Raw genomic sequence first — 24,808 nt, 5'->3', positions numbered from 1 at the left:
GTTGCGCAATATGTAGTGAAAAATCCTAAACACAATGACTCATCAATATTGGTTTTCAAACGATTGGTCCGCATCAAAGACGCAAAGAGTGTAGACCAATCACCACTTAGAACGCGATAAATTCTATGGCGGCCGGAAGGATACTAACTTGCGCGCTATCGAGCCCTCAATATCTAGTTTCTTTTTTGACTTTCGTATTTCATTACGTCATCAACGCAAAAATGGTTGTTAATGTCAAGTATTCGGTACGCTCTTTTACCTTAACGTAGCATGTTTCTTAAAGATCATACGATATCGTTTCTTCTTATTTGAAAGCTATTGTTTCTGTGACTCAATTTCTGCTTTCTGAGTGACTGTTGTTAAAAACGTGCAGCATTAAGAAGTGAATCTACAATCGTCAAAGGGACGCCATTTTGTGATTTAGTGGCATTGTCGTTTGCACGAATGTACATGATGGCAAATCTCCATGGACTTTAATTCGAATTGAAGCAGTATTATCATTAAATTGTGCTTTTCTCATAATACAATTATTAGTGATACAAGTGATAAATTATAAAATTGCCAAATTGACTACCGTAGTCAATGTCACGAGTGTAGTATCTGTTGATGCGTCAGCATTTACTTTGTGACTTTGATAGGATTTTATACGTTAATCGGATTATTTACATGAACGTGCTACCGCTGATATTTGTGAAATTTGATTATTTTGCGTTCCTGCATTGTATTTTATCAGAAATGCCATAACAAAACAAAGGTCAATTATTCACGTTTCGCCATATTGGCGAGTAACGGAACTTGCTATGATGATGACACACACGTCATGACAGAGTATCATTCAACTCGCGCGCAAAGTTCGCCACGTGTTACCTACGTTTAGAGTTATTACTTTATTCATGATATTATTTGAAGAATTTATGCGCTAGTACTGAAAATACAATGTAATTATAAATTTTGTTTGTATCCCAAAATGCATTGCAGATAGTTGCAGAATCGTGGAATTGGACCGAGACTTGCGCGGTGATTAATAAATTTTAACCTTATATTTCAAATAAGAAAATTAATAACTACTTATATTCGTAAAACTTATTTTGTTTATTATTAAATCAGTGGTTATTAATATTTACGTTTATAAATCGTTATTTCAATAATCTTAAAAATGCATTATGGGTGGACATGGAACGATGGAAATTAACCATTAATTTTTGTATTGGTTAATAAAGCGTAATCTTGTTTTATGAATAATAAAGTGTAATTATTTCGTATCCTGTTACCTATATCCTTAATATTTCACTATTGTCATATGCAAATTAATAAAAAATAAGTTACGAAAACAAAATTTGTTCTTAAATTAACGGTCGCGACTTCGTACATGCGTCTAAAAGGGACAAGCCAAATTTACATGAGGAAAGATACTATTAGAAAATCATTGATTACAATGTTAAACAATCATAGAATAATTAATCAAAAAGAACAGTGACAGTTGCAAGGAAAACTCATTGAATAGTGGAATATATGCAATATAATTGTAATTAAAGAGAATTTTATACGGTTTGTTAGGCAGTTTTAAAATTGGCGCTCTCCCCTTCGGTTTAGTTCGGTAAAGTTCGTATTGGCAGAGTTGCGAAGGGAATGGATAGACAGGTCGTGTTCGAGGAACAACGGAACAGGACCATTCGGTACGTCGCGGAAGAATGCGTAGCCATTGTTGGTGCTGCGATCGTTAGTTTCTAGATCCGAGATCGTCATGGGCACGGAAAGCCATCCGATTGTACGAGACTCCAGAAAAATGTCGGTGGAGCTCGGCACGGGGCACTGATACGATATTAGTGCGAGAGATCGACGTCCGCATTCGTAAGTGTGGAACTAGTTGGTCGGGCCGCGTCCGCGTTCGTCGCGTATGCGAACCGAGCGCTCGCAGGAGTGAGAGTGAGTGAGTGAGTGATACGGCGGGGCACACTCGGCGGCGGCCATAACACCGACCAACCAAACTAGCGAGCAGGGAGAAAGCGTAGTGCTGAGTCGAGTGTCCAAGACGTAGTGGTAGTGTTTTTCGATAGAATTCCTGTGGAAAGTGGACTTCCATTGATCAGGTAAGTGATTACAAGTATTCTTGGTCTTTGAGGGTCTGTTGATGATAAGTATAGCGCGTGGTGTGTGCCGTGGTGGTGCGTAAGTGGCGGCTGTAGCGGCGGGCCCTTGGGAGCTTTCTTTCCCGAGCGGCCATACCGCCATGTTGAAACCTACTCGAAATCGAGTAACCGAAGAGGCGGCTCGGTTATTCCGCGCGCGCCAGAATTGTCCGATGTGAAAAACGTTGCGAATTCGGCGCCAGTCGAGCGCTCGACTAGATTCTCACACGGCGGCTTGCTCGTGTTTGTTGTGTGCGTCGGCTGGGTGCATCGGCTGGGCGCGGGTCTGCTACCCTTCCCCTCGCTATCCTCTCCTACTTGTCCTCCTCCTCTTTCCACTCTCGCATCTACCGCGTTTATTTCTCACCCATCGTCTCTCGTGGATCTTTCACCTTTCTCCGTTCCTACTTCGACGACTATTTAACCACCAAGCACCTGTTCGACCCGCAAACTCTTTATCTTTGCCCTTGATACTCGGACCTCTACGAATAGAACGTCTTCGCGGCATGGATTGTTCTGGCAATGCTTCTCTTCACCTGGTGGAAGCTCTTGCTTCCCATGGTCGAAATCTTATGGTCTTCCGCGAGATCGATTTTTTCCCCGTGTATTGCTAATTTTGTATTTTAATAGTCAGCTCACTTTCTATACCAGTGTACCAGTTATTTGTGCCACTTTTGTCAAACTTTCCATTTTGGCTTATACTGGTCTAGAACAGAACAGGGATAGCACGTTGATTCTTATACACAATTTCAGATATTATTGTGCGTCAAAAGTGTTGTGCTTTGAACGCATTGTTCCTGGCAGAACCATTTTGTTTCTTAAACTTTTTGTATTCACGTACATTATTTAAATATATCTCCCTGACATTTTGTGACTTCGTTGTCAGAAACTCTTTGTTCTTTTTTTCTCATTTAACATTATGCTTTAAAGATCTTGTAAACAAGTAGAATGTCTAAATATATTAAATTACCATATATGATAGTGATATGTAAAAGCAGATTTTAATCAAGATTAAGGTATATTAATATAGCTTTGTATTTCTCAGATTGTTGTATGCCACTCACAATGACATAAGATTAGTAATATAATGCTGTATAATAGGCTACAAAATTATAGTTTAGTTGCTTCTGTTACACTTTATGCTGTTGATACAAAGATTTGGTTCTTTGTTTATATTTCATATAAAGATCATATCTTAGTATTACTTGAATACAGAAGAGCCTTGAAATTGTTTCAAGCATTTTGCCTATATTGATTGATGTTTCATTAAATGTAGTTTTCATTTATAAAATTTTCATAAACAATTTGCTAAAAGGAACAGATTAAAAGGAGCAATTTGAACGTGTTACAACTTAGTAGCAGCTATATATTGTCACTTTATGTATAGTGAAGTGGAAGAAAAAAACATTGTTATATGTCGAGCATGTATCTTATAGAATCGGTTTTGCATGATATATTAATTAATTTACGCGGATATACATAATTTGAGAATAAATCAATGTTTAACTTGCTCTAAAGCGATAAAACAATTTGGGGTTGTTACAATACGGGGTCCTGTTGTTATGTTATCCAGATGTTGCTAATGTCGCGAGTCTTGGCTGGAGGTACGGAGTCTCACAGCAGTGTACAGGGCTGACATTCAAAGTACTACCGTTCGGTAGGCTTGAGTAGTGTTATGCCTCCACGGCACCAATCTCCCTGGTTGCAGCGCAATCATCTTGGCAAGCAATTAGTGAGCTACCATGCTCGATTCAGAATATATCCTTGCCATCTCAATTGTTGATGAAGCCTCATAGCGTCAAGCATCAACGTAAGGCAGTTACCTGCTGCATAGCATTTATGTACCATATATGTCGGAAAGGTAGGTGAAGCTCATTATCGTGGACTCGATGAGCCTTATATTATAAAATATACCTAGTTATTTCATGAAATGTGTAAAAGAAGCTTGATTATATCAGTCAGAGTTTGACATCTCTCTCCTATAGTGAAACCTGCAATTTCAAGAGATGGAATGAAAAGTGATTACCAATCCCTAAAAAAAAAAATGCAGAATATGGTATATTATAAGTTTATATCATGGTGTTAAAGTAAAATAGGCTATATGTAAGCGGTATATCATAATGAAAGTTTATTTCATCAAAAATGTGGTTTAAAACCTTGTGCTGAATGTTATTTTAACCATTCTTGTATTTGTTTATAAAATTTTCTTACACGTTTATTTTTTTCTGTTGCAGAAACGAAGCCAAGATGCAGCAGGTGGACACTATCTCGCAAAATAATTCGGTAAGTAATAGATTCTATTCTATTGTATAATCTCAAGCGCAGCTTGCTTATTAATCTACTAATGCTATACATAAAAGCTGCATCGAATTAAACATTTTTCCTTTGTATGATTCCCATGTAGTCTATACACATTAAACAGCGTATAAAGACACGTTATTATTCTGTTCCTTTATGCTAAAATTCTTATCCCCTAAAACACTTCTATTTTCCCCTACAGATATTCTATGTTGTAGTAATTTACATAGTGTTTATACACCATTTCTAATAAAAGTGTAATTGTTCAATATAGACACAAATTGCATTGAAATTCAAACCCACTATGCTTTTTACATTAGATATAAAATTTTGGACTAAAGATTATTCTCTCAATGCTGTAATGTAATTTGTTTGCTATCTACTTCTGAACTGTTTATACTATAAAAAAGAATCAGACTTCTTAAAACCACTATTGTGTATGTTCTTACTTCTGGTATTATGTTGAGCACAATTTTTTTTTTATGTAATGAAACTGAGCGCTGTTTGATTGAATGGTATGTATGAATTACAGTTAGATGTGGAGGAGCGAGAAAGGCTGTGTAATATACCGAAGGTGAGATTCCTTGTTGGGTATTGTTTCAACTAGGATATACATATATATGGTAAAAATATAAAATGGCAGCTCCAAATTTGTGTCTAGAGAAATTTGCAATTTTGCTTCTATATTTGTATGAGATTTTACGTAAACATAATGAAAAAAAGGAGACAACTTTGATTCAAATTAATGATTTTGCATTATTCTTAAAGCAAGATATATTCTGCTTGGTACATTTATTTTTTATTATATATAAAATGCATAAGATATAGATGTCAAAAGCTTGTAAGTCATTTCATACAACATAAAATTTGTATACATTTCCTATAGATTACTTACATAGTTAATGATACTTAATTTTATATATTTTTAATTCTATTTTGATTGCATGACTGTATGAAATGACTTAGAGTTGCCATTACGTTTCAATTGAAAATATTTTTGTGATAAATATTTTTATTACATACTTGATTAGAATTCTATTAAAAGAGATTCTAAATTGCTTGCCTGTGGTTATGGAATCTAAATATTTAGCAGCCTAATTTGCTCATTGCACGAGTGGGTTTACCTAATTCTATAGTGCATGAACCTTATTAAACCTTTGAAATTTATATACCATAATGAAATTACAATTTGTATAATATATTTTTACAAAATAGATACTATTAAACTTCTGTCTCTGCACTATTCTAAGTATCTTATATTAGAACTGTTAAGAATTACTTAAACAAAAGCAATAACTACTGTTCTTATGTATAAGAATAAAATGTTGATTTAAGTTTACAATAAAGTATTATGGCATGAGTTATGTACTATAATTATTTTAATTTCAATTTCAATGCATTAGTTTTACATGAAAAAGAGGTAATGGTCTGATTTTGTGCTTCGCAAAAAGATATTTTATTTTCAGTTGTGGACTTAATGTTATATAATAACTGTAGTAATAGAACTAACTAAAAAACTAAAGTTGTATCGATACAAAGTATATAAATGGAATCTGGATAATGTAGACAAGTGCACCTGGTAAGACATCGACTACACCAGCAGTTCCTGCGAAGGAACCACCACCACGTGATGAACCACCCGTGGAGCCGGTGAACGGTGTAGTCCAACCACCTGTTGTGCCACCTCCTAATCGCCCAGGGCGTGTTACCAATCAACTACAATTTCTCCAAAAGGGTGTGCTCAAGCCAGTATGGAAACATCAGTTTGCGTGGCCTTTTCAGCAACCTGTAGATGCCAAGAAACTCAATTTACCAGTATGTGAACATTTAAGTTTTAATGTATTTTATTAGTGAATCGTGTAAACCAAGTAGAATTACTGAGAAAGTATGAGATGACTACGTCAATTGTGAAGGTTAATTTAACTTTTACAATTCAATAGGATTACCACAAAATTATAAAGCAACCAATGGATCTCGGCACAATCAAAAAAAGATTAGAGAATACGTATTATTGGAGCGGGAAAGAATGTATTCAAGATTTCAATACAATGTTCACCAATTGTTACGTTTACAACAAACCCGGGGAAGATGTTGTGGTTATGGCACAAGCCCTCGAAAAATTGTTTCTTACAAAGGTAATTATGTTTCAGAATCTTCTTTTAATATAGTTGAAGGTAGAAGTATTTTACCTCATTGTTTCGGTGATTGGTTTTATTGACTTCGAATACTTAAAGTCAAATTTTTCTTTTAATACTTCGATTAAAAGAGACTATACAAATTGCTTTTGTGTAGACGTTTGTGTGATAATATAATAACCATTAAACGAACTACTAGGTTGCTCAAATGCCAAAGGACGAGGTAGAACTCGAAGTTCCTGTTTCAAAGGGACCCAAAGGCAAAAAAGCAGGCAGAGTTGGAGCACTAGTAGGTGGAGTAGCAGGGGGTACAGGAGGCACAGGTCGAGGTAGACCTTCATCTGGTGCAGCTGCAGTCACTTCCAGTGTACCAAATAGCCTAACGCCTTCAGCTACGTCTGCTGGAACAACGGGTGTTATTCCCATGCCTCCTCTTGGCACCCAAGCACCTGCATCTGTACCTGGGAGCACTAACACTACTACTATTGCTCCTCCATCAAGCATGGGAGTCACTCCCATGGCTACACACAATTCTCTGCCTCAACAAGTGGTCCCTCCAACTACCGGTTACCATGCACAACCAGCAATGGATCCACAAGCAGCTTCTGCTGTACCCCCTCCTCCGCAAGTTCCCACTGCACCCACAGTAATGCCTCCATCACAACCTGCAAAACTTAAAAAGGGAGTGAAGAGAAAGGCTGATACTACAACTCCTACTGCAAATTCTTTTGAACCTTTATATAAACTGGACCCCAAAAATGCCAAATTACCCACGAGACGAGAATCTGGCAGACAAATAAAAAAGGTAAAAATGATGTTCTTTTGTTTAACAAGTTACTCGTTTATTAAGTCTTTTCTAAAGTGTTAAAACATTCGTGTGTGTGTTTCCATACACTCTTCATATTGAACATGCAACCTGTTCATCATTTAATCACTTGTACCTACGACAAAAAAGTTCTCTTAGAAAATTTTCTGTCAGTAAAAATCTTATACGTGACAAAGAATATTTATATTTATTTAAATCGTCTTAAATATAGTAGTAAAATTCTAACAAATTCAACAATTCGGATATTAATTTTTAATAATTTTAATAAACCGAAGCATTGTATACATTTAAGTAATTTTCTTCTTTGCACGCTATTATCATTTTAGCCATTAATGCATTAACAAAGAGTTTGTAACGTGGCTGTTTCAGCCAACGAGGCAAGCGGAAGACGGCTTAGTGCCATTCCAGGCCAACATGCCCCTGATTGGGGCAATGGCCCAACAGGTACATTTATTACTATTCCTTCATGCTCCTTCCTTTCATTTGTGCTGTCTTATCATAATCAAGCGAACAAAACTGTTTTGTCCAAGAATAATCTGAAAATTCTCTATTAACGCGTTCGCTACTATCATTTAGTTGGAAAACCGTCTACCATGCACCACGCTAGATTTGTAGTATTTTTGTTTAATGTAGCTGATCATGTTAATCATGCCGAGATCGAACGTATTTTATAGACGATTATTATAATATAATTCATTTTGAGATTATATATGATACCCATATATAACACGTGGTATCGAACGTGTTAAGGAAGTAAACAAATACTTCGTGCAAATATTTTTATTCTTCTGATTTATATGCTTCTTTTTGTATATTTCCTAATTTAGTAGGTCGCAATACAAAGTAAATATGAATTTATGAACTGCTATTCTTTTTTATTTTTTTTAATGGCATTTGAAACTGCAGTTTCATAATTTTTGGTAATTACTATTTATGTGTTATTTTGCAGCCTCAACATACCACTGGAAAGTCGAAAGAAAAACTTTCAGAAGCTTTAAAGTCCTGCAATGAAATTTTGAAGGAATTGTTTTCAAAGAAACATTCGGTAATTGTTCGCTTTATATAAGTACAACATAAATATCGAGACAACGTTTATGACTCGTGTTTTAATTATGTATAGGGTTATGCATGGCCCTTTTACAAACCAGTTGATGCAGAACTCTTAGGTCTTCACGATTATCACGACATAATCAAGAAACCAATGGATCTTGGTACTGTAAAGGTAATATTCTTACTTACTTACTTTTATACGTGTCTGTATGAAAAATAGCGTATATATAATTTATAAAATTATTTTTACAGACAAAAATGGACAACCGTGAATATAAAACAGCACAAGAGTTTGCTGGTGATGTACGACTCATATTTACCAATTGTTATAAATATAATCCTCCTGACCATGACGTGGTTGCTATGGCTAGAAAACTTCAAGATGTGTTTGAAATGAGGTTCGTTCTTACGAACATCGAAGATAAAGCTTATCTGCTCCTCCTTTTCTTTTTGACAAAATAAAATTTTTAATGAACTAGGTATGCAAAAATTCCGGATGAACCAATGGGAGGCATGGTTGGCATAAAAGGTAGCAGTACTAGTGGCAGTAGTTCAGGATCTGAAAGTTCTTCTGAAAGCGACGATTCTGACGAAGAACGTACCCAAAAATTGGTTGCTTTACAGCAAGAGGTATAGGAATGTTTTTCAATTATTTTCTTTTTATTAATTTTTCGTATGTTTGATGCAAAAAATTAATTTGACCTATAGCTGAAGGTTATGCAGGAGCAAATGAGGAAATTGGTAGAAGAAAGTGGTAAAAAGAAAAGTAAAAAGAAGAAACCTGACAAGTCGAAATCAAGGCCAATGAGCAATAAGAGTAGTAGCCTTGTTGCCAGTCATACTGGTGCCATGAAAGAACTAATGAAACCTAGTGGTGGGATTCCAAGTGTCTCTGATAGTGTTGGTGCTAGTATAGCTAGTGTTGCAATGGGAGCAGGTGATTTGAAAATGCCTGGTGTTATGGGTGGTGATCTTCATCATCCGGCTATAACAGTTGGACCTAATAAAACTCATGCAACAGGAAGTATGAGTCATCACCTGCCAGCGGCGACGAATGCTAAGCCAAAGGGGAAAGGAGGAAGAGGACCTGGGAAAGCTACAACAGCAAATGCCGCAAACAAGAGGCCAAAAGCGAATAGCAGATCAGCTGGAACTAAAAAGAAGAGTGCCAGTAGTCAACCACCTCCGATAACATTTGATTCAGAGGATGAAGATAATGCTAAACCAATGTCTTACGATGAGAAGAGGCAACTTAGTTTGGATATTAATAAACTACCTGGTAAGTAGTAATTCATTATATGTGATATTAAGCATGAAAATATGCTCTATATATTAGCGCGATGGGCACATTCGAATGGTTTTGTAATTGTGATATATCATTCGTTATATATCGATATATATCGATACTATTTTGTATTTGGTATCTGATTAGTAAAGGATTTATGCTCATGACTGCCACACGTTAAACTGTTACAATAAAAATTTACACATAGCCCATGTATTAGTCCAATCATTCAACTATAAACAAAATATGAATTAGCGACGTGTTCATTTTTATATTATAGGAGATAAATTAGGACGAGTCGTACACATAATACAATCTCGAGAGCCTTCGTTGAGGGACTCAAATCCGGATGAGATTGAAATCGACTTCGAAACACTAAAACCATCCACGTTGAGGGAATTAGAGAGTTACGTCGCCTCGTGTCTCAGAAAAAAGCCACGTAAGATTTACATAAGGTTCTATTTATTTTTTCCTAGGATTATTGCCTTCATTAATGGAGGCAAAATATTCGAATTTACGTTTCGAAAGTTTTATCGTAAAATACGTGAAAAGTATATCTAAAGTACTATACATTTTTTTTTGTCCTATTGAATAGTGAAAGCGGTTAAAAACATTCTATTAACTACTTAAATATTTTTAAGAATTAACATATTTGATTGTTTACTGTTTATAGATAAGAAAGTTAGTGGTAAATCCAAGGACGAACAAATGGCGGAGAAAAAACAGGAATTAGAAAAAAGGTTACAGGATGTTACGGGGCAATTAGGCAATGTTAAGAAAACAGCAAAGAAAGGTTAGTACTTGAACCGTTTTGTGAAGTGATATTTGTCTTTGAAAAGAAATAAAATTGTGACTAATTTAATGAAAAAATTTCTACAAATATTTGGGAATGCTTTTTACAGAGGACAGTAGTAAATCAGTTGATGTAGTTGGTACTGGAGGAGCTAGTGGGCCTTCGCGATTGTCAGCATCAAGCAGTAGTAGCAGCGATAGCGACTCCAGCAGTAGTTCACTTTCTTCGAGCTCCAGTGATTCAAGCGACAGTGAAGCAGGTTAGATATGAACCTCATGTAACTGTTGCTATTATTAGACCCTTACTTGGGAACAATAAACTACTTATTTATAAGTAGTTTCCATGAAAATATGTTTTTCTGTGAGATTTAAAATTATGGGGTTATTTGCGACTGTTTTTCTTTCGGGGAACGGAGAGCTTTAGACAAAATTTTACGTGAAATTCGTTACCACTGACTTGTCCTATAGAGCACAGATTTCTAATCACGTTTATGCTGTGAAATATTACAAAGACAATACATTTATAGACCTTTGACGAACATTCGAATTACATGTATATTCCTTCTTTCTCTCGACTATTTCATTTTCTTTTCATAACGTTGCAGAGTAGTTCATAAATTCTATTTCTATATTCGTAGTAACATATAAACTTGTTTATATACTCATTGATTTCTCAGGTAAAAACGTTCGTTTTGAACAACGGTAAACTTTCACTTTAAGTAAAGTATAAAAATCATAGACGTGAATCTTCTAGTTATTTTAAATGAAGTTATTCACCATTTCATGCGGGTATTTGCTATACGGTAATAAAAAGTAAGGTTTTTAATATTTTGATTTTAATTTTATTACGTAGAAGGAATGTCACTGTTTATGCATGTTTTTCTTCATGTATATCTTTTCAGTTGCTATAAAATTACATTTCTATTACATCTTTTGTTCGAATACCGATAATCTTCAGTACTTTCTGAATATTATATTATTATATCTAGAAATAATTTGCGTGCAACAGAAAAGATCTATGGAAATATAATAAAATGAATGCTTCGGATGTAGTGCACAAATTGTCAAATGAAAATATCTAATAGTAAGTAACGCTTCAGTGTCAATTTTTAATGTACCGATTGTCACAGTTCGAAAATATGTTACAATAGTAGTGAAATAATGTTGGGCAGATTACATTTTAAAAGGGAAATATTTAAAAAGAATATAAATATAATGAAATTAGTAGTTTAATATATGAAATGATGATAACATTTGGTGCCCCATGACTTGGTGATGACTTTAAAGTTAAGAAATAATATGAACTCTGTGCCTAACCAATTTTGTATTGGCAATTGAAACAATCGAAAATACCGATGCAATGTACGCAGTGGTGAAGTAGATACAAAGAAATTTTTCAGCCGGGGGTTTTGACTGCACAAATGCATCGCAAATATCTTCTTAAGCTGCTAAATCTTGCTTATTAATTGTATTTATTAGGACGGCGTTATTCGTGTAGCTTAAGTGCTGCGTTATATTAATGCAAGTACGAATGTCGTGTCAAGTTTCATTGTAAAGTTTATATTAACGATAGACACATAATCATGATAAATTTACTTAAATCTGCATGTACTTTTTCAAACGAAAGTATCTCTAAAAATGTTTTTGAGTATGGAATTTTGAAACTTGACACAGTTAAAGAATTTCTATTTAATTTACAAGACAATATGCAATGGTAAGAAAAAAAGGTGAGCTAGTGGAGTGCAGACTGTGTTTAGAGGATACCATATGCCATGCCAGCTTGTTTCACAAATTATATTATTGATTAAAACTGATTACTTATATTTTCTCTTGCCCTGTCGGTGTTGACAATACATTCTGTTGCTCGAAAGTCAAGTATAGTTTGCTATTCAAGGTTACTGAATTTCTCACTGCAGTCTCGTGCTTTATTAAATGTTTAAAGGACACATATCTTGAAATTGGTTAGACGCTTGAAGAGAATGAACAAAGGTTACTTAGTACCTAAGAAAATTGCATCAATGTGTATATAAATTACACAGTGTAGCAGGGACTGTAGTGTCGAATGGTAGTACCTTGGATTTATACATTGTAGCTTCTCCTGACAATTATACTGCCCTACGTAACCCAAGCAACATCATGCAATATATTAACTCTTGCAAACTTAATATTTATTTACATTAATTGATAAGCAGAGCATTACTTGTTTCACTGTGTTTTTTAAATCATTAAGTTTGTTTCCTCGCATTGGTTCATTCATGTCGTATCATTTATCAGAGTATAGTACAGTGATATTAACAAGCGTCATTATTACATTAAGTGTGAACCATACACTTATTACCTGAGTGACGTGAGAACTGTGTTTAGGCTTCTGAACACTATATTTGTTTCCACGGACTAGACTGTGTGGACTTAATGGTCAATACTTGAGAGGAACAAATAGGCAGTGATATTATAATACACACGGGAAACAAATGCAGACAATGTGTATTGGTGGCTGGATTTGCGAATCAGCGTTTTATAAGGTTACTATAATCCACAGCTTTCGCGTCAATATAATCGTTCTAATTAGATACACTCTCGCGTTTCTACTGTCTCCGCAAAATAATTTTAGAGTTTACATATTTTTTGGAAAGCTCTTACCTGATATTACCTCATGTTACTGTTTCCATTTCTTAACTAAGTTTACTTTGATAAAGCCAAAGAAGCGGTGCTTCCTTTGAAAAAGTCAATTATTAAGATTTATCATCTCATGAATACCCTTTGGTGTGATAGTACCACTATTATTATATTACTTAGATGAAATGGTGAAATTAAACTGAATTTTTAAATCTTCCTCTAAATATGTGGGTTTTAATGAAAATAGTTACAAAGCAGACATAAACTGAGCGGAGAATGTAATATGTGATACAAATAAACAGTTTCCATTTATTTTTTGTAAGATCAATGACTTTGAGCATACAAGGTTTATGTTAACATATCAGAGAAAGAGAAAGGCAAGGGGAGTGTATAAATGACACAGACAGAAAAGATAGACGTACTATTTGTAGCAGATAAAGGAAAGAGAAGGGAATGATAGAGGAAAGAGGAACGAAAGCAAGTTAAGGAAATGGTCTACAATACAAACAAGGCACCCTAGCCTCCAAACACATTGTTTGCACTCCGCTAAGCTTTGCTAATCGTCGTTTCATTACTCTATTTACCACTAGTTCTTCATTGGTATCCATTGTCAGTTTTCTCATTTCTGGAATTACTTAAAACAGAAGTTTTAACAGATTTTCATTCTGCTAAATCAATATCATTATGTCAATGAAGTATGTAGATTGGTGTGGTTTTACATACCTTGCTATAAAAATTGTATTATAATTACATTTGTTAATAATAAATTCGATTTTCTCTCAACAATATGATTTGAAAATATGCATAATACATACTATCAATTCAAAGTATTCATGTTGTAAAAGCGTCTCAAGTAATATTAATTTTAACCCGTCCTATTAAAACATTTTTAGAAAATCTTTTATACAAGTTTGAATGAGGTTACTTTTAGTGATATTTTGTTTTTATATTTCTATGTGTAAATGTCTGCTCCATGATAGCGTTTTTTGTTGAAATATCATGTAAATTTAGTTCTTATATATAGCAAAGTATATACATAAGAAGTTATGGACGTAACTGGTATAAGATTCTAAGGTGCTTCTGAAAGCACTTCATGTTTCGAGATGTTGCATAACGCGAACATTAAAAAGGTGATCAAATTCGCACTCAGTACAATTTAATGGTATCATTAATCGTACCGTCAGCAGCGTACTTACTGTTCCAGCAAAAGAAGTAGAGAAATAAATTATTAACTACTACTAATTTTACCAAAAGAAAAAAAAAAAAGCCACAAATTGGTCAGAAAAAGTGTTCGTTGATTTCTACGGAAATTTATAAGTATTAAGGTAGATACGAAGTGTTGATCAGAGTAATCCTATCACTTTATGTTTCCCAAAATACTGAAAGTAAATAGAAAAATTCCAAATACTTAGTTAGACTATGTGAGATCAAATTGATGGCGTGTGCTGAATTAGATAGAAACTATGCATCTATTAAAATACAATCACCATTAGCTTGTAACATGAGGTATAGGGCATTTTATAATATGTAATATTAATATTGCCTTCCAAAATTTTTTGTAGCATTTATTCCATATACAAGCACGCGTCTAAATTTTTTCGCATCTTTATCCAGACTGGAACGTTATTCTTCCTTCTAGATCGTTATACGCAAAAGCAGATTCAACGAATTTGATATTTTGTTATACTTTTGGGATGCTCTTTTTTATTTAAACCATTAATTATCTCTTCTTTCAAGAGTCACACGAGCGTTCCATCTGTTTTCTGCGTATCACGAATTTGCATAGCAACAATAACACAAGCATACGCGATTTGTACATAGTGAAGACTAATATATCATAAAATATTAATAATAGCTGTAAGTTATAAATGGAAGACGACACACAGGAGACTTTTTTAAATGCATACACAAAGCTAGACGAGTGAAGTAAACAGAAAATTAATTCTATGAGGTCGTTTAAGAGTCGGGGTTGGCTCATTTGGTGGTCCAGTTAACTATATTATATAAATTAAGATATGCTGGAACTCCTACTCGATGTTTTTTAGTTTACCATTATTTCCTCTTGCAATTGTTTTGTCTTGTATTGTACATTTCATGAATTACATAATCTATTATTGACCATTCCATTGATAAATATGAATTCATTGCGGGCATGAATCAGGTTAAATATAGTATTAGAGTTGCTTCTTGTGACTGGTATAATAAATACTATTGACACCGAGCAGGAGTATCTTGCCACCGATCTCAATGTTGTGCTAACTGCGACTTGAATTTACATTTCAAACTACTTGTACGAGTGTGACACTCTTGTATCATTCATGTTTAAGTTGAGTCCATATTGTACTATTTACGTGACTTTTATTTGCATTAATTCTATTATTATATTACATTAATTATATTATATTACATTACACTGTACGAAAATTAAAGAAGGCAGTTTGATGGTTTTTGTAGTCAACATTTTGTAATCATCATTTTCGCTACTGTCACGATTATTATTGTAATAATCATTATTATTCTTATTATTATTACTATTATTATTATTATTACTATTATTATTATTATCCTTATAGAAAGAAAGATCGTGCTCTTCCATACATATATAATTCTATATATGTATGTATGGCAGTTTTGCAAGCACGTAAGCGTGTATGTATGTGCGAGCGCGTGGTATGTATGTATGTATTTATGATGTGTATACATATATATATATATTTGTGTGTGTATATATATATGCACACACAATTATTCATAAATAAATTGAATACAACTAACTTTATGTAGAATGAGGAAAGAATGAATTGTTCTGCGCATTAAAAATTTTTTAATATAAAAATTATTAAGATGAAAGTTCACAAAAAACCATACAATTGAGATATTTAAATTAACATTGTTGTACACAGTGATACAATTATAATATAAGCATATGAATAAAATCTATTAGAAAATATATGCTCGAAGTTTTTTAATTTTGTTTCTAATATACTTAATATTTATTTTATATCTTTTACTTGGCGAACACAACACTCATGGCTGGTATCCTCTGCACACTGCATTTCACTATATCTCCATCGATCTATCTCTTGTAACGAGAAAATGGTTGATTGCACATATTCACAGTTAGATGCACGTTACATTGAATTACAGGAAACTCTACCAATCGTCCTCCAAGAAAGAAAACAAAGAAGAATACACCAAGTACAGGAGCACCTCCGACAACAACTACTGTTACTTCGGTAAGATCTGTAAGCAAGATCTAATAACAATTGTATTATTGTAATCGAAATACCTTGTTTTATAATTTTGCAAATTTATATGCTTTACATTATAATAATTAAGGTATAAACATTGTATAAGATATTTGTTCTATTTACACTCAAAGGTATATTGCGTTAGTGTCGTAAGAATAATATTTGAAATAATTTCATAGTTTGTATCAAAAAATAATCCAAACCTCCTGGTGTACATAGAGAAATCATTTTTGTGCGCGATATATTAACTAATAGTACACTCTTTAGGCACCTACATTGAATCATACCGGAGGTCTTTTAATGAACAGTCAACCTCCAACAAATTCTACGGGACCAATAGTAAAGCCAGCTGTAACTCAGTCTAGCAATATATCTTCAGAACAAGGTGTGTGAAATTCATAAATTGTCAACAATTTATATGTACATAAATCATTGTTATTCCATATAAAAAAAAATAAATTGTACTACACAATATAGACAGTTATAGATTAAACTTAAGAAAGCAATTTCATTTAGTTTTATATAATTGCGACGTAAGAAAATGTATAACGATTTAAAGCACGTCACATATTATTTCGTTGAAGATACTTTATTAACTTCGTATTGTATATTTATAATTATCTGGTAATAACATTTACGTTAATACTTTTATTAGGTGGTAATAGTCAACAATCTGTGGCAGTAGCAGCTGTTACAGCTGGTCAAGGAATGCCTGTAGCAAGTCACACGTCTATGCCAGCGCAACCATCGCGACCTACGGCTATGGCTACGGCTGCTCCTGTAAAAAAGCCTACACCACCACCACCTACTACATCTAATCCACCAACACCGTCAGTGTCTGTACCAACTCCACCACCAAGTGTTACACCTACAAACACAAACTCTATGGTAGCTTCACCGGTTGTGCCTCAACCACCACAGCCACCCACATCCGTTAGTTCCTTTTCAAATGCAAACACGCCTGTACCTACAGATGGGACAACTTTAACTCAGCAATCAGATCTTTTACAACCATATAATACTCTAGGTACATATTTAATTGCATTATATAAAACATTTATTTACTACAGCTACGATTACTTACTTCCATATATAATGAATCATACAACGTGTTTTTGAACTCCCAGTTAATCATAACAGTTTTATATGTGGTGTGGTACTTAAGAAAATAAACTTCTCTGAAATGTTTTTGTTTATTATCAAAAGTAATCAAGTTATTCAGGTGACCTGTTTTAAGTGCCGCGCCCTGTATGTAACGCTCAAAAGCAGTGAGAATTATAACTATTAACGTTTCGATCTTCTAATTTAGGATCACCGTCAGAAATACAGAAATAAATCTACGAACAGACAATAATACATCATAAACAATAATTGAAACCAAATTTATTGAGAATGTTGTTAATAAATATACTTTGTACATATTGTTTACAATCACAACTTAGGTAATATTTGTTCTCGTTTTTTTTTTCTTTCTTTTTTTTTTAAGTCTTACAACTTTTTTCTAATTCTTTCCATTTTGCTTACCCTCCATTTATATATAACAGTATAATAACAAAAATCAATAATGTAATGCAAACTAAGTATAAATATTTACAACCTAATGTGATTTTTATAGGAATCATTTGCTAGCCTTAGTTATTTGCCAGTTTTAATGAATATATAGAGTTACACTTATGATTAACTATAAATAGTACCTTTTTTTTTTTTGTTTCTGTTTCCATTGAAATTTTTTTTTTGCTTAAATTAATTATATATGTATATGTATAAAAAAAGTTTAATTTAAATTCTTGTTTATAAGTAAATAATTATTGTCCGGTCGTAGCTTTATTTTTGTATCTTTGAAGATAATTCAAAACTGGAAGATCGAAAAGTTAATAAACACTTGATTAAGACTGTCAAATTTGTTTTTCTTATTATATCAATAAGATCTATCAATTTTTTTTTTTTATATATCCAATAATAGCGATTTTCTGTACAGCCCTTGTGCCTACTACGCAATCATCGTTGGAACAAACGATGTCCGTAAAAAAAGAATCGCACATACCAATGATTCAAGCACCACACACAACAACCAATAATACCAATTTGAATTTACTGTCGGATGTAAAAGCTCCCGTGAATATGATGCCGTCAGGTATGGCGTCCAACTTAAATTTGGGAAACATAACTATGGCCAATCTCAATATGAATTTACCACAAGGATTGGCAACGCATATATCGATGCACAGTCAGTTGGAGAACATGATAAACACTACTTCGCAATTGACGAGTATACAAAATTCGCATAATGCTACAATGTCGCAACAGCATTCCAACGGATTCTCTAATATCAAGCGCGAGAATTCTCCACCTAATATGTTCAATAATAATGGCATGCCTGGACTTAACATGGGAATAAATATGGGAGGAATGGGTTCAATTTTTGATCCCCTACCTATCGTCTCTATGCCAATGCAAATATCTCAAATGCCAATAAAGAAAGAAGAGAAACCACTATCTATTTCGCAATCACAAATGGATCAAAAGCCCATGGATGGTACGTTTGACGTTGGCTTACATTCAATGCATGCATTATAAAGAGCACTATATACATTGCTATAAATGAATTGCAAATTTCATTTTTAAATTTAGTTTACCATATCTAACGTTACTTAGTTACTTCTAACTACCCCCATTCCTTATTAAGAATTGATACCTACATTTATACTAAAATAGTATACTAACATATCCGTCTAAGAAATGCCTTTACCGTCTTGCATTGTGGGCAAATTTTTAACTAATGCTTCTCAGTTTGATCATTCTCTATTATGCTTTGCACCTGTACTTTATACTGTTCACATTTTAAACTGCTATATAACTGCTTACTAATCAAATATGTAATGCCGTTGCTCTAGCCGGAGCTCTTTTTGCAGAAATGAGTACACTGGGAATGCCACCAATGGGGAATCATTCAAGTTCGCAGCTTATGTCTGAAAAAAAGATGACGCCGCCAGACTCGAAAAATCCCGCGTCGAATTTTGCATCAGCCTTCAAAAATAAGGTAGGAAAATAACTGCTTAAGAGGCGACGGTAATTTTATATTTATGCAACTTTTTAAAGACGTTCGAGGCTCGTTCGCGTAATATAATTTCTTATTTTTATGTAACGAGTTTTTCATTTTTTCATTTGTCCTTGAAACTTGCACAGACTGTAGAACAAAATGTAAAAAATGCCTCATCGTGGTCGTCCCTGGCTCAAGCATCGAGTCCCCAATCTGCAGCAGGTTGTAGTATGAAGAGTGCTGCTCGTGATTCGTTTCAAGCATTCAAAAAACAGGCGAAGGAGAAACAAGATAGGGTTAGTACAAATAATGTTTCGTTTCTATTTGAATTTTTACTAAATTAAAACCTCGCTATGAATCCGCCGTAATTTGAAGACTCGCTGTATTTATACTTCGTTTAGGTGTGCCATATACCAGCGATGCATATAAACGTTTTATGCCCTATAGCAAAGAGCTCTGTTGGAACAACAAGAAATGCGTAGACAACAGAAAGAACAGGCGGAAAGGGAGCGTTTGCGACAGGAGAGCGAAAGAAGAAGAGAGCGGGAAGAGGAGGACGCGTTGGACAAAGTCAGGAAAACGTCGCATGTCGGTGATCAGCAAGGGAATGTCTTGACTCCTACATCGAGGACAGAAGAAGTTAAGGCCATTGTCGATACCGACAGCAGTAGTCCAAGTCATTCATCCAGTCAAGACAAGGCTGCAGCCGAAAGGGAACGTCAGAGGTTACGGGAGCAAGAACGACGGCGTCGCGAAGCGGTGAGTGTTAGCGTAACTTTCTTTTCTCGCAAGTTTCTCATATTTTTTTTCTCCGCGATACGTCTCTTGGATCAAAGGTCTGTCATAAATATTGGATTAGTCATAAGTTTTTGTGGATTTTTAAACGTAAAACAAGAGTAAAGCTCTCGGGTAATAAGAAGTATTTCTTCAGTGATACCAGCACCATTTTGTCGAACAACCCTTTGCCATCTGCCAAGCGAACATTTCACAGACTTATCGACTAACCTAATATATTAGAATTCGAATTGAAAGTAATCAGTTTTGTGACGAGATATAACACTATTAGGATTTATTTATGAATCAAAGAAAAAGATGTTTCGCGCGTGTTTTCTCAGTCTACATCTTTTCGAGGGCGGATTCGGCAAGAATGGGTGTATTTATTATTTCAGATGGCTGGGCGAATAGACATGAACATGCAAAGAGATTTGATGGACGCGTTTGAGGAATCGTTATAATGTTATTTGCTGCTCTTTATAAATCCACTGAAACCGGGCAGGACTTGGATGAATGTTTGGCGCTGGACGGTACCACAGAAACGTATTAATATATACGTCAGTCAATAACAAACAATGATAAATGATAATGATAATAAAAGTAACGGTAAACCGGATAAACAGTCGGTGTGACAAGGAGAAAACTAACTGGTGGTGCGGGTTGGGACATTCCAACGGAAATATCCTAATTTCATTGTCCGTGAGTTCGGACTTCAAAGAGACAGTTTAACAAATAACTCAGAACTGATTGTGTGTAATCGACGGACACCTAAGTGTGACCATGTAATTAGATAAATACTTACACGACATTTTGAAAATGCTACACTGACTATTGTGTTAACATTTTTCCGGTTTTCATAAGTTTGTACTTTATGTAAATTTGGAAACAAAACAAAAAATATTACGCAGAAGATAAGTGAAAGAAAGAAAGGAAGCGAGAGTGTCGCGTGTGATCAGTGAATGTGTGATAATGAAAGAGAGCGTGGGGGAGTGTAAAAGTTGTGTACATTTAGTTAAGTTTTATATTTTTCCACATTCAGTCATTAATCGTTGGTAGGATTACATAAACAGTGTTTCTGCCAATAATATATATAATTATTAGGTATTACTAATAATTTCATTGCAGATTTTTTTCTCGATTATGAATATACGCTATTTGTAATCACGAAATAGGTAGGCTTGTTAAGTCAATAATATAGACAAATATACCTAATGCAAACATACACATTGGTGAATTTAATCGTAATGATCATCACGATAGCCCGTATGACTGTTAGTTATCAGATTTGTGGGGTCGCAGACGTAACGATTTATTGCACGATAAATTGTACAATCTGTTTTATATCATTGTTGAGACGATGATTTTAAAGTGGATAAGATTGTTGTACAACATCTCGTACGACAGTATGGCGCTGCTCGTTGTAACTCTGGTAATTATTAGCGACTAAAATTATACAACGCTAAACATTTATAGTTTCGTCAAAATCTTCGAATTTCGCCTTTTTGTGGCTCTTAGGTGTTGGAGAACGTTGACGATGTTTAAAACCAATAATTGGTTCGATAAACTGAGCATTTGGATACTTTTGCTGTTACCGCTCAATTATTAATGATATCAAATGAAGATAGTTATCAAAAGTTTTACATGATGTTGGTTTATCTCGAGAGATTGTCTTTGTTAGATGAAACTTCGGTAACTCCGTGATCAAAAGTACTAAGCTCTGCTGGAGTAACTTGTGTCGACATAGAATGATTATCTAAACCACATGGTGGTCCTGGCGGACTTATTGGAGACGACGGTTCATATTCTACCTTCATATCAGCTCTATCGAGAGTAGGTAGGACGTCGTCGATGCGCCTCACACAAGTAATCATCCTTGTACGGAAAAGAGAAAAGTACCAAATAAAATGAATGATTCGCATAGCGTGCTGCATAGCGCACCGAGGATGGAATATCATTAAATTCAAGATTTTTAATATCGTACACCTGGACTGCCATTATTCGCAAATAACGAATGTTACTTTATAATATGTGAGTCAGTTTGTCTAAGATATGAGTCTTAGCGGGTCTGCTATCAGGATCCCTTGAGAAACTTCGTGTACTTGATGTGTACGACCAATCGTACGGCTTATCGCGACGTCTGTGACCTTTCTTAGGAGTCAGATTGGGCAAATCGGTTGATTTGAAAAATATTTGTAAACACACCTTAGAACAAAGTCGTCAATTATTACGAGTAAAGGTGAGGTGATTGTAGAATGATGTAGTTTCGATCCTACCAACCATTAGATCAGATCAGACATACGTACCTAATTCTTGGTATGCTTTTGGATCGTGGAAAAGAAAAACGTGACATGATATCGGCCCGTAAAATTATCTAGAAGAGGATTATATTTACTTATTCGATAAAGTGAGTTAGCAAAAAAGGGATCCATTAAGGAAGTACTAAAGCATTGGAGGAACATTATTAAAATATAAATTTCAAGACGTCACATGTGGTGTACAATAAGCGTGCAATTTTACACAAATTAAATCGTTTCCGTATCGGTGTAGAATTATTACGCGAGCATTAAAGTGCACCTTGAATATATAAAAAAAAAAAAAGATTCAATCGGCTAAAAAAAAGTACAAAAAATGATATTTTATTGTAAAAAAAAAACAAATGCTAATTAAAATTTGAATTTATTATGTATTATTATATTGCGGTTAATTTTGAAAAAAAAAAGTATTTCAAATTTGTAGAAATTACAGTAGTGGTTATAGGCGACACAGACATTGCTGGTGACGAGAGTTACTCAGTGAGGTATATTATAGTAATTAATATTGTAATTATTAAATTATTTCGTTAAATGCAACTTTATTTTTCTAAAAAGCCACTACAGAAACTTGCATGATGTCTTTCTTTATCGTAGCGTAACGAACGTCAGTTTTGTTCAGGGAAATAAAGGAACGCGCCAAAGCTGGGCGCAAGAATAATTTATGGCATTGAGATAGGTTCGATCACATTTTTGCCTCATTCAAAAGTAATACACGAGTCACAAAATATTATATGTTCCTTTCTACGTGATACTAGATCAAATGATTTACAACTGCCGACACGATGCTGATGCGTTGAATAATATTTGGAAAATGTATACGTAATTTGGGTACACTATGTGCGTATGATCATCGAACCGAATTTGTTTTCGTCGTACAGGATCGATGTTTTAGCTTCGCCGGAAAAGACACGAAGCGTGTGCGATATTGATGATAGATTGTAAATGCATAGCGGTTAATTTTATTTATTCTGCGTTTATTTTTCTCAACCCGATCTATCACGACGATATCGTACCCCTTGGCTTCGAAGTGAAATATCATCGCGAGATTTGCCCTTCTTTCCCGCCGTTGTTCGATGTAAATATCTTCACAAAACAACTCGCTGAGAAAAGAACCCGAACGATTTGACATAATGCTCGAATGCTGTCGAGCCCCTTGCCGAAAGATCACCGCGTACAACGACATTACACTGTATACACCTGTGCTTAGATTCCCGGATTCTATCGCATCGCATTTGTTCAGTATGGTTATTCAGGTTCCTTTGAGCGCTTCCTCCGACCATGTACACGGAGCCGACGTACGGAAAAATTACGTCTGGATTATAACGAACGGGAAGGCGCGTGTATCGATGCTCGAAGATCATAAACGTTCAGCGTTACGCACGCTGTGTAGAATAATGTAATCGATCGTGTGTGTGCGTGTTGTATGATTCTCTAATTATATATAAATTGCGATCGACGAAGAGTATCTTAATTTCTAAGTGGAAAAAATGTATCGATTACGTGACGAGCCATCGGACGGAACGTATTGGTTGGAAAAAAAAAGAACCGTGTCGCGAATTATATTCGAAATATTGTTCGTGCGACGTTCGTCTTGTTTGCAACGGATTCGAAGCACTCCGCGGGGAAACAAGACTCGCAAGAGGTTTCCGAAACGAGACTCGGCCTTGGCGCGTGTAACGCGGACAGAAGAACGAGTTTCACGGCGTTCATGGCGTTTGTTCGTCGATCCTGTTTACGTTAAGTGCATCGGAGATGATCGAGGAGACCTCGACGACGACAACAACAGCAGCATTGCCCGCTGATCCGGCGGGGATGCTCTTTGTTATCGGATGTTGCGTGCGCTTTCATATCAGTACGATCTTGTGCTCGGTGATCGTCACACTAATTCTAGCAATACACTAGACTATCCTACCTTTTATTTAATGTACCAGGTTTCCATTCCTGGGAATTCCTTAATCAAAATTCAAGATTTACGATAAATCTTGGTTATCGACCTTTAGCAATCTATTCGCTGCGATATCAGTGTTCGCGCCTTAGCATGTACAATGATTTTAGTCATCCGTGTGTTAATCGTTGTTGTATGCACTTAATGTGGTAAGACGATTCCTCGCTGGGAGGGGGGAGTCACGTTTAATGTAAAAACGAGGGAGAAGCACGAGGAACGATCGTGTCTTTTGTTCTTGTAAATCCGGAGTGTTCTTTCGGTGTAAAACGGTGTTTCGAGGGGCAATGGAATCATCGTCCCGCAGAAAAGATGTTGAATTATGTTTAAATCGGAGCGCGTATGGGACCGTATTGTT

General features: G+C 34.9%; 1 protein-coding gene across 7 annotated transcripts; it reads left to right on the top strand.

Moving 5' to 3' along the window:
* Positions 1-1,688: 1,688 nt before the first annotated feature.
* On the top strand, positions 1,689-23,601 carry LOC122398511 (bromodomain-containing protein 2-like). Of its 7 annotated transcripts, XM_043398444.1 has the most exons (25): positions 1,689-2,090; positions 3,703-3,990; positions 4,364-4,412; positions 4,960-5,001; positions 5,994-6,242; positions 6,368-6,562; positions 6,762-7,367; positions 7,758-7,832; positions 8,338-8,433; positions 8,509-8,610; positions 8,691-8,836; positions 8,918-9,068; positions 9,147-9,375; positions 9,460-9,717; positions 10,004-10,162; positions 10,397-10,516; positions 10,626-10,775; positions 16,279-16,367; positions 16,650-16,767; positions 17,038-17,409; positions 18,361-18,918; positions 19,277-19,422; positions 19,569-19,718; positions 19,870-20,181; positions 20,592-23,601. In XM_043398444.1, the coding sequence occupies exons 2-25, from the start codon at positions 3,980-3,982 to the stop codon at positions 20,655-20,657; spliced, it is 4,449 nt and encodes a 1,482-aa protein (XP_043254379.1). In that variant the 5' UTR covers positions 1,689-2,090; positions 3,703-3,979; the 3' UTR covers positions 20,658-23,601. The 7 variants fall into 7 exon arrangements, with proteins under 7 accessions (XP_043254379.1, XP_043254374.1, XP_043254372.1 ...); XM_043398439.1 differs by having other exon boundaries at positions 9,147-9,717; positions 19,295-19,422; XM_043398437.1 differs by having other exon boundaries at positions 9,147-9,717.
* The last annotated feature ends 1,207 nt before the right edge of the window (positions 23,602-24,808 follow it).

This window comes from Colletes gigas, unplaced genomic scaffold (assembly GCF_013123115.1).
Source record: "Colletes gigas isolate AHSC1104 unplaced genomic scaffold, ASM1312311v1 Colletes_gigas_Sc00011, whole genome shotgun sequence".
Lineage (NCBI taxonomy): Eukaryota > Metazoa > Arthropoda > Insecta > Hymenoptera > Colletidae > Colletes > Colletes gigas.
This window is presented reverse-complemented; position numbering and strand designations above follow the sequence as displayed.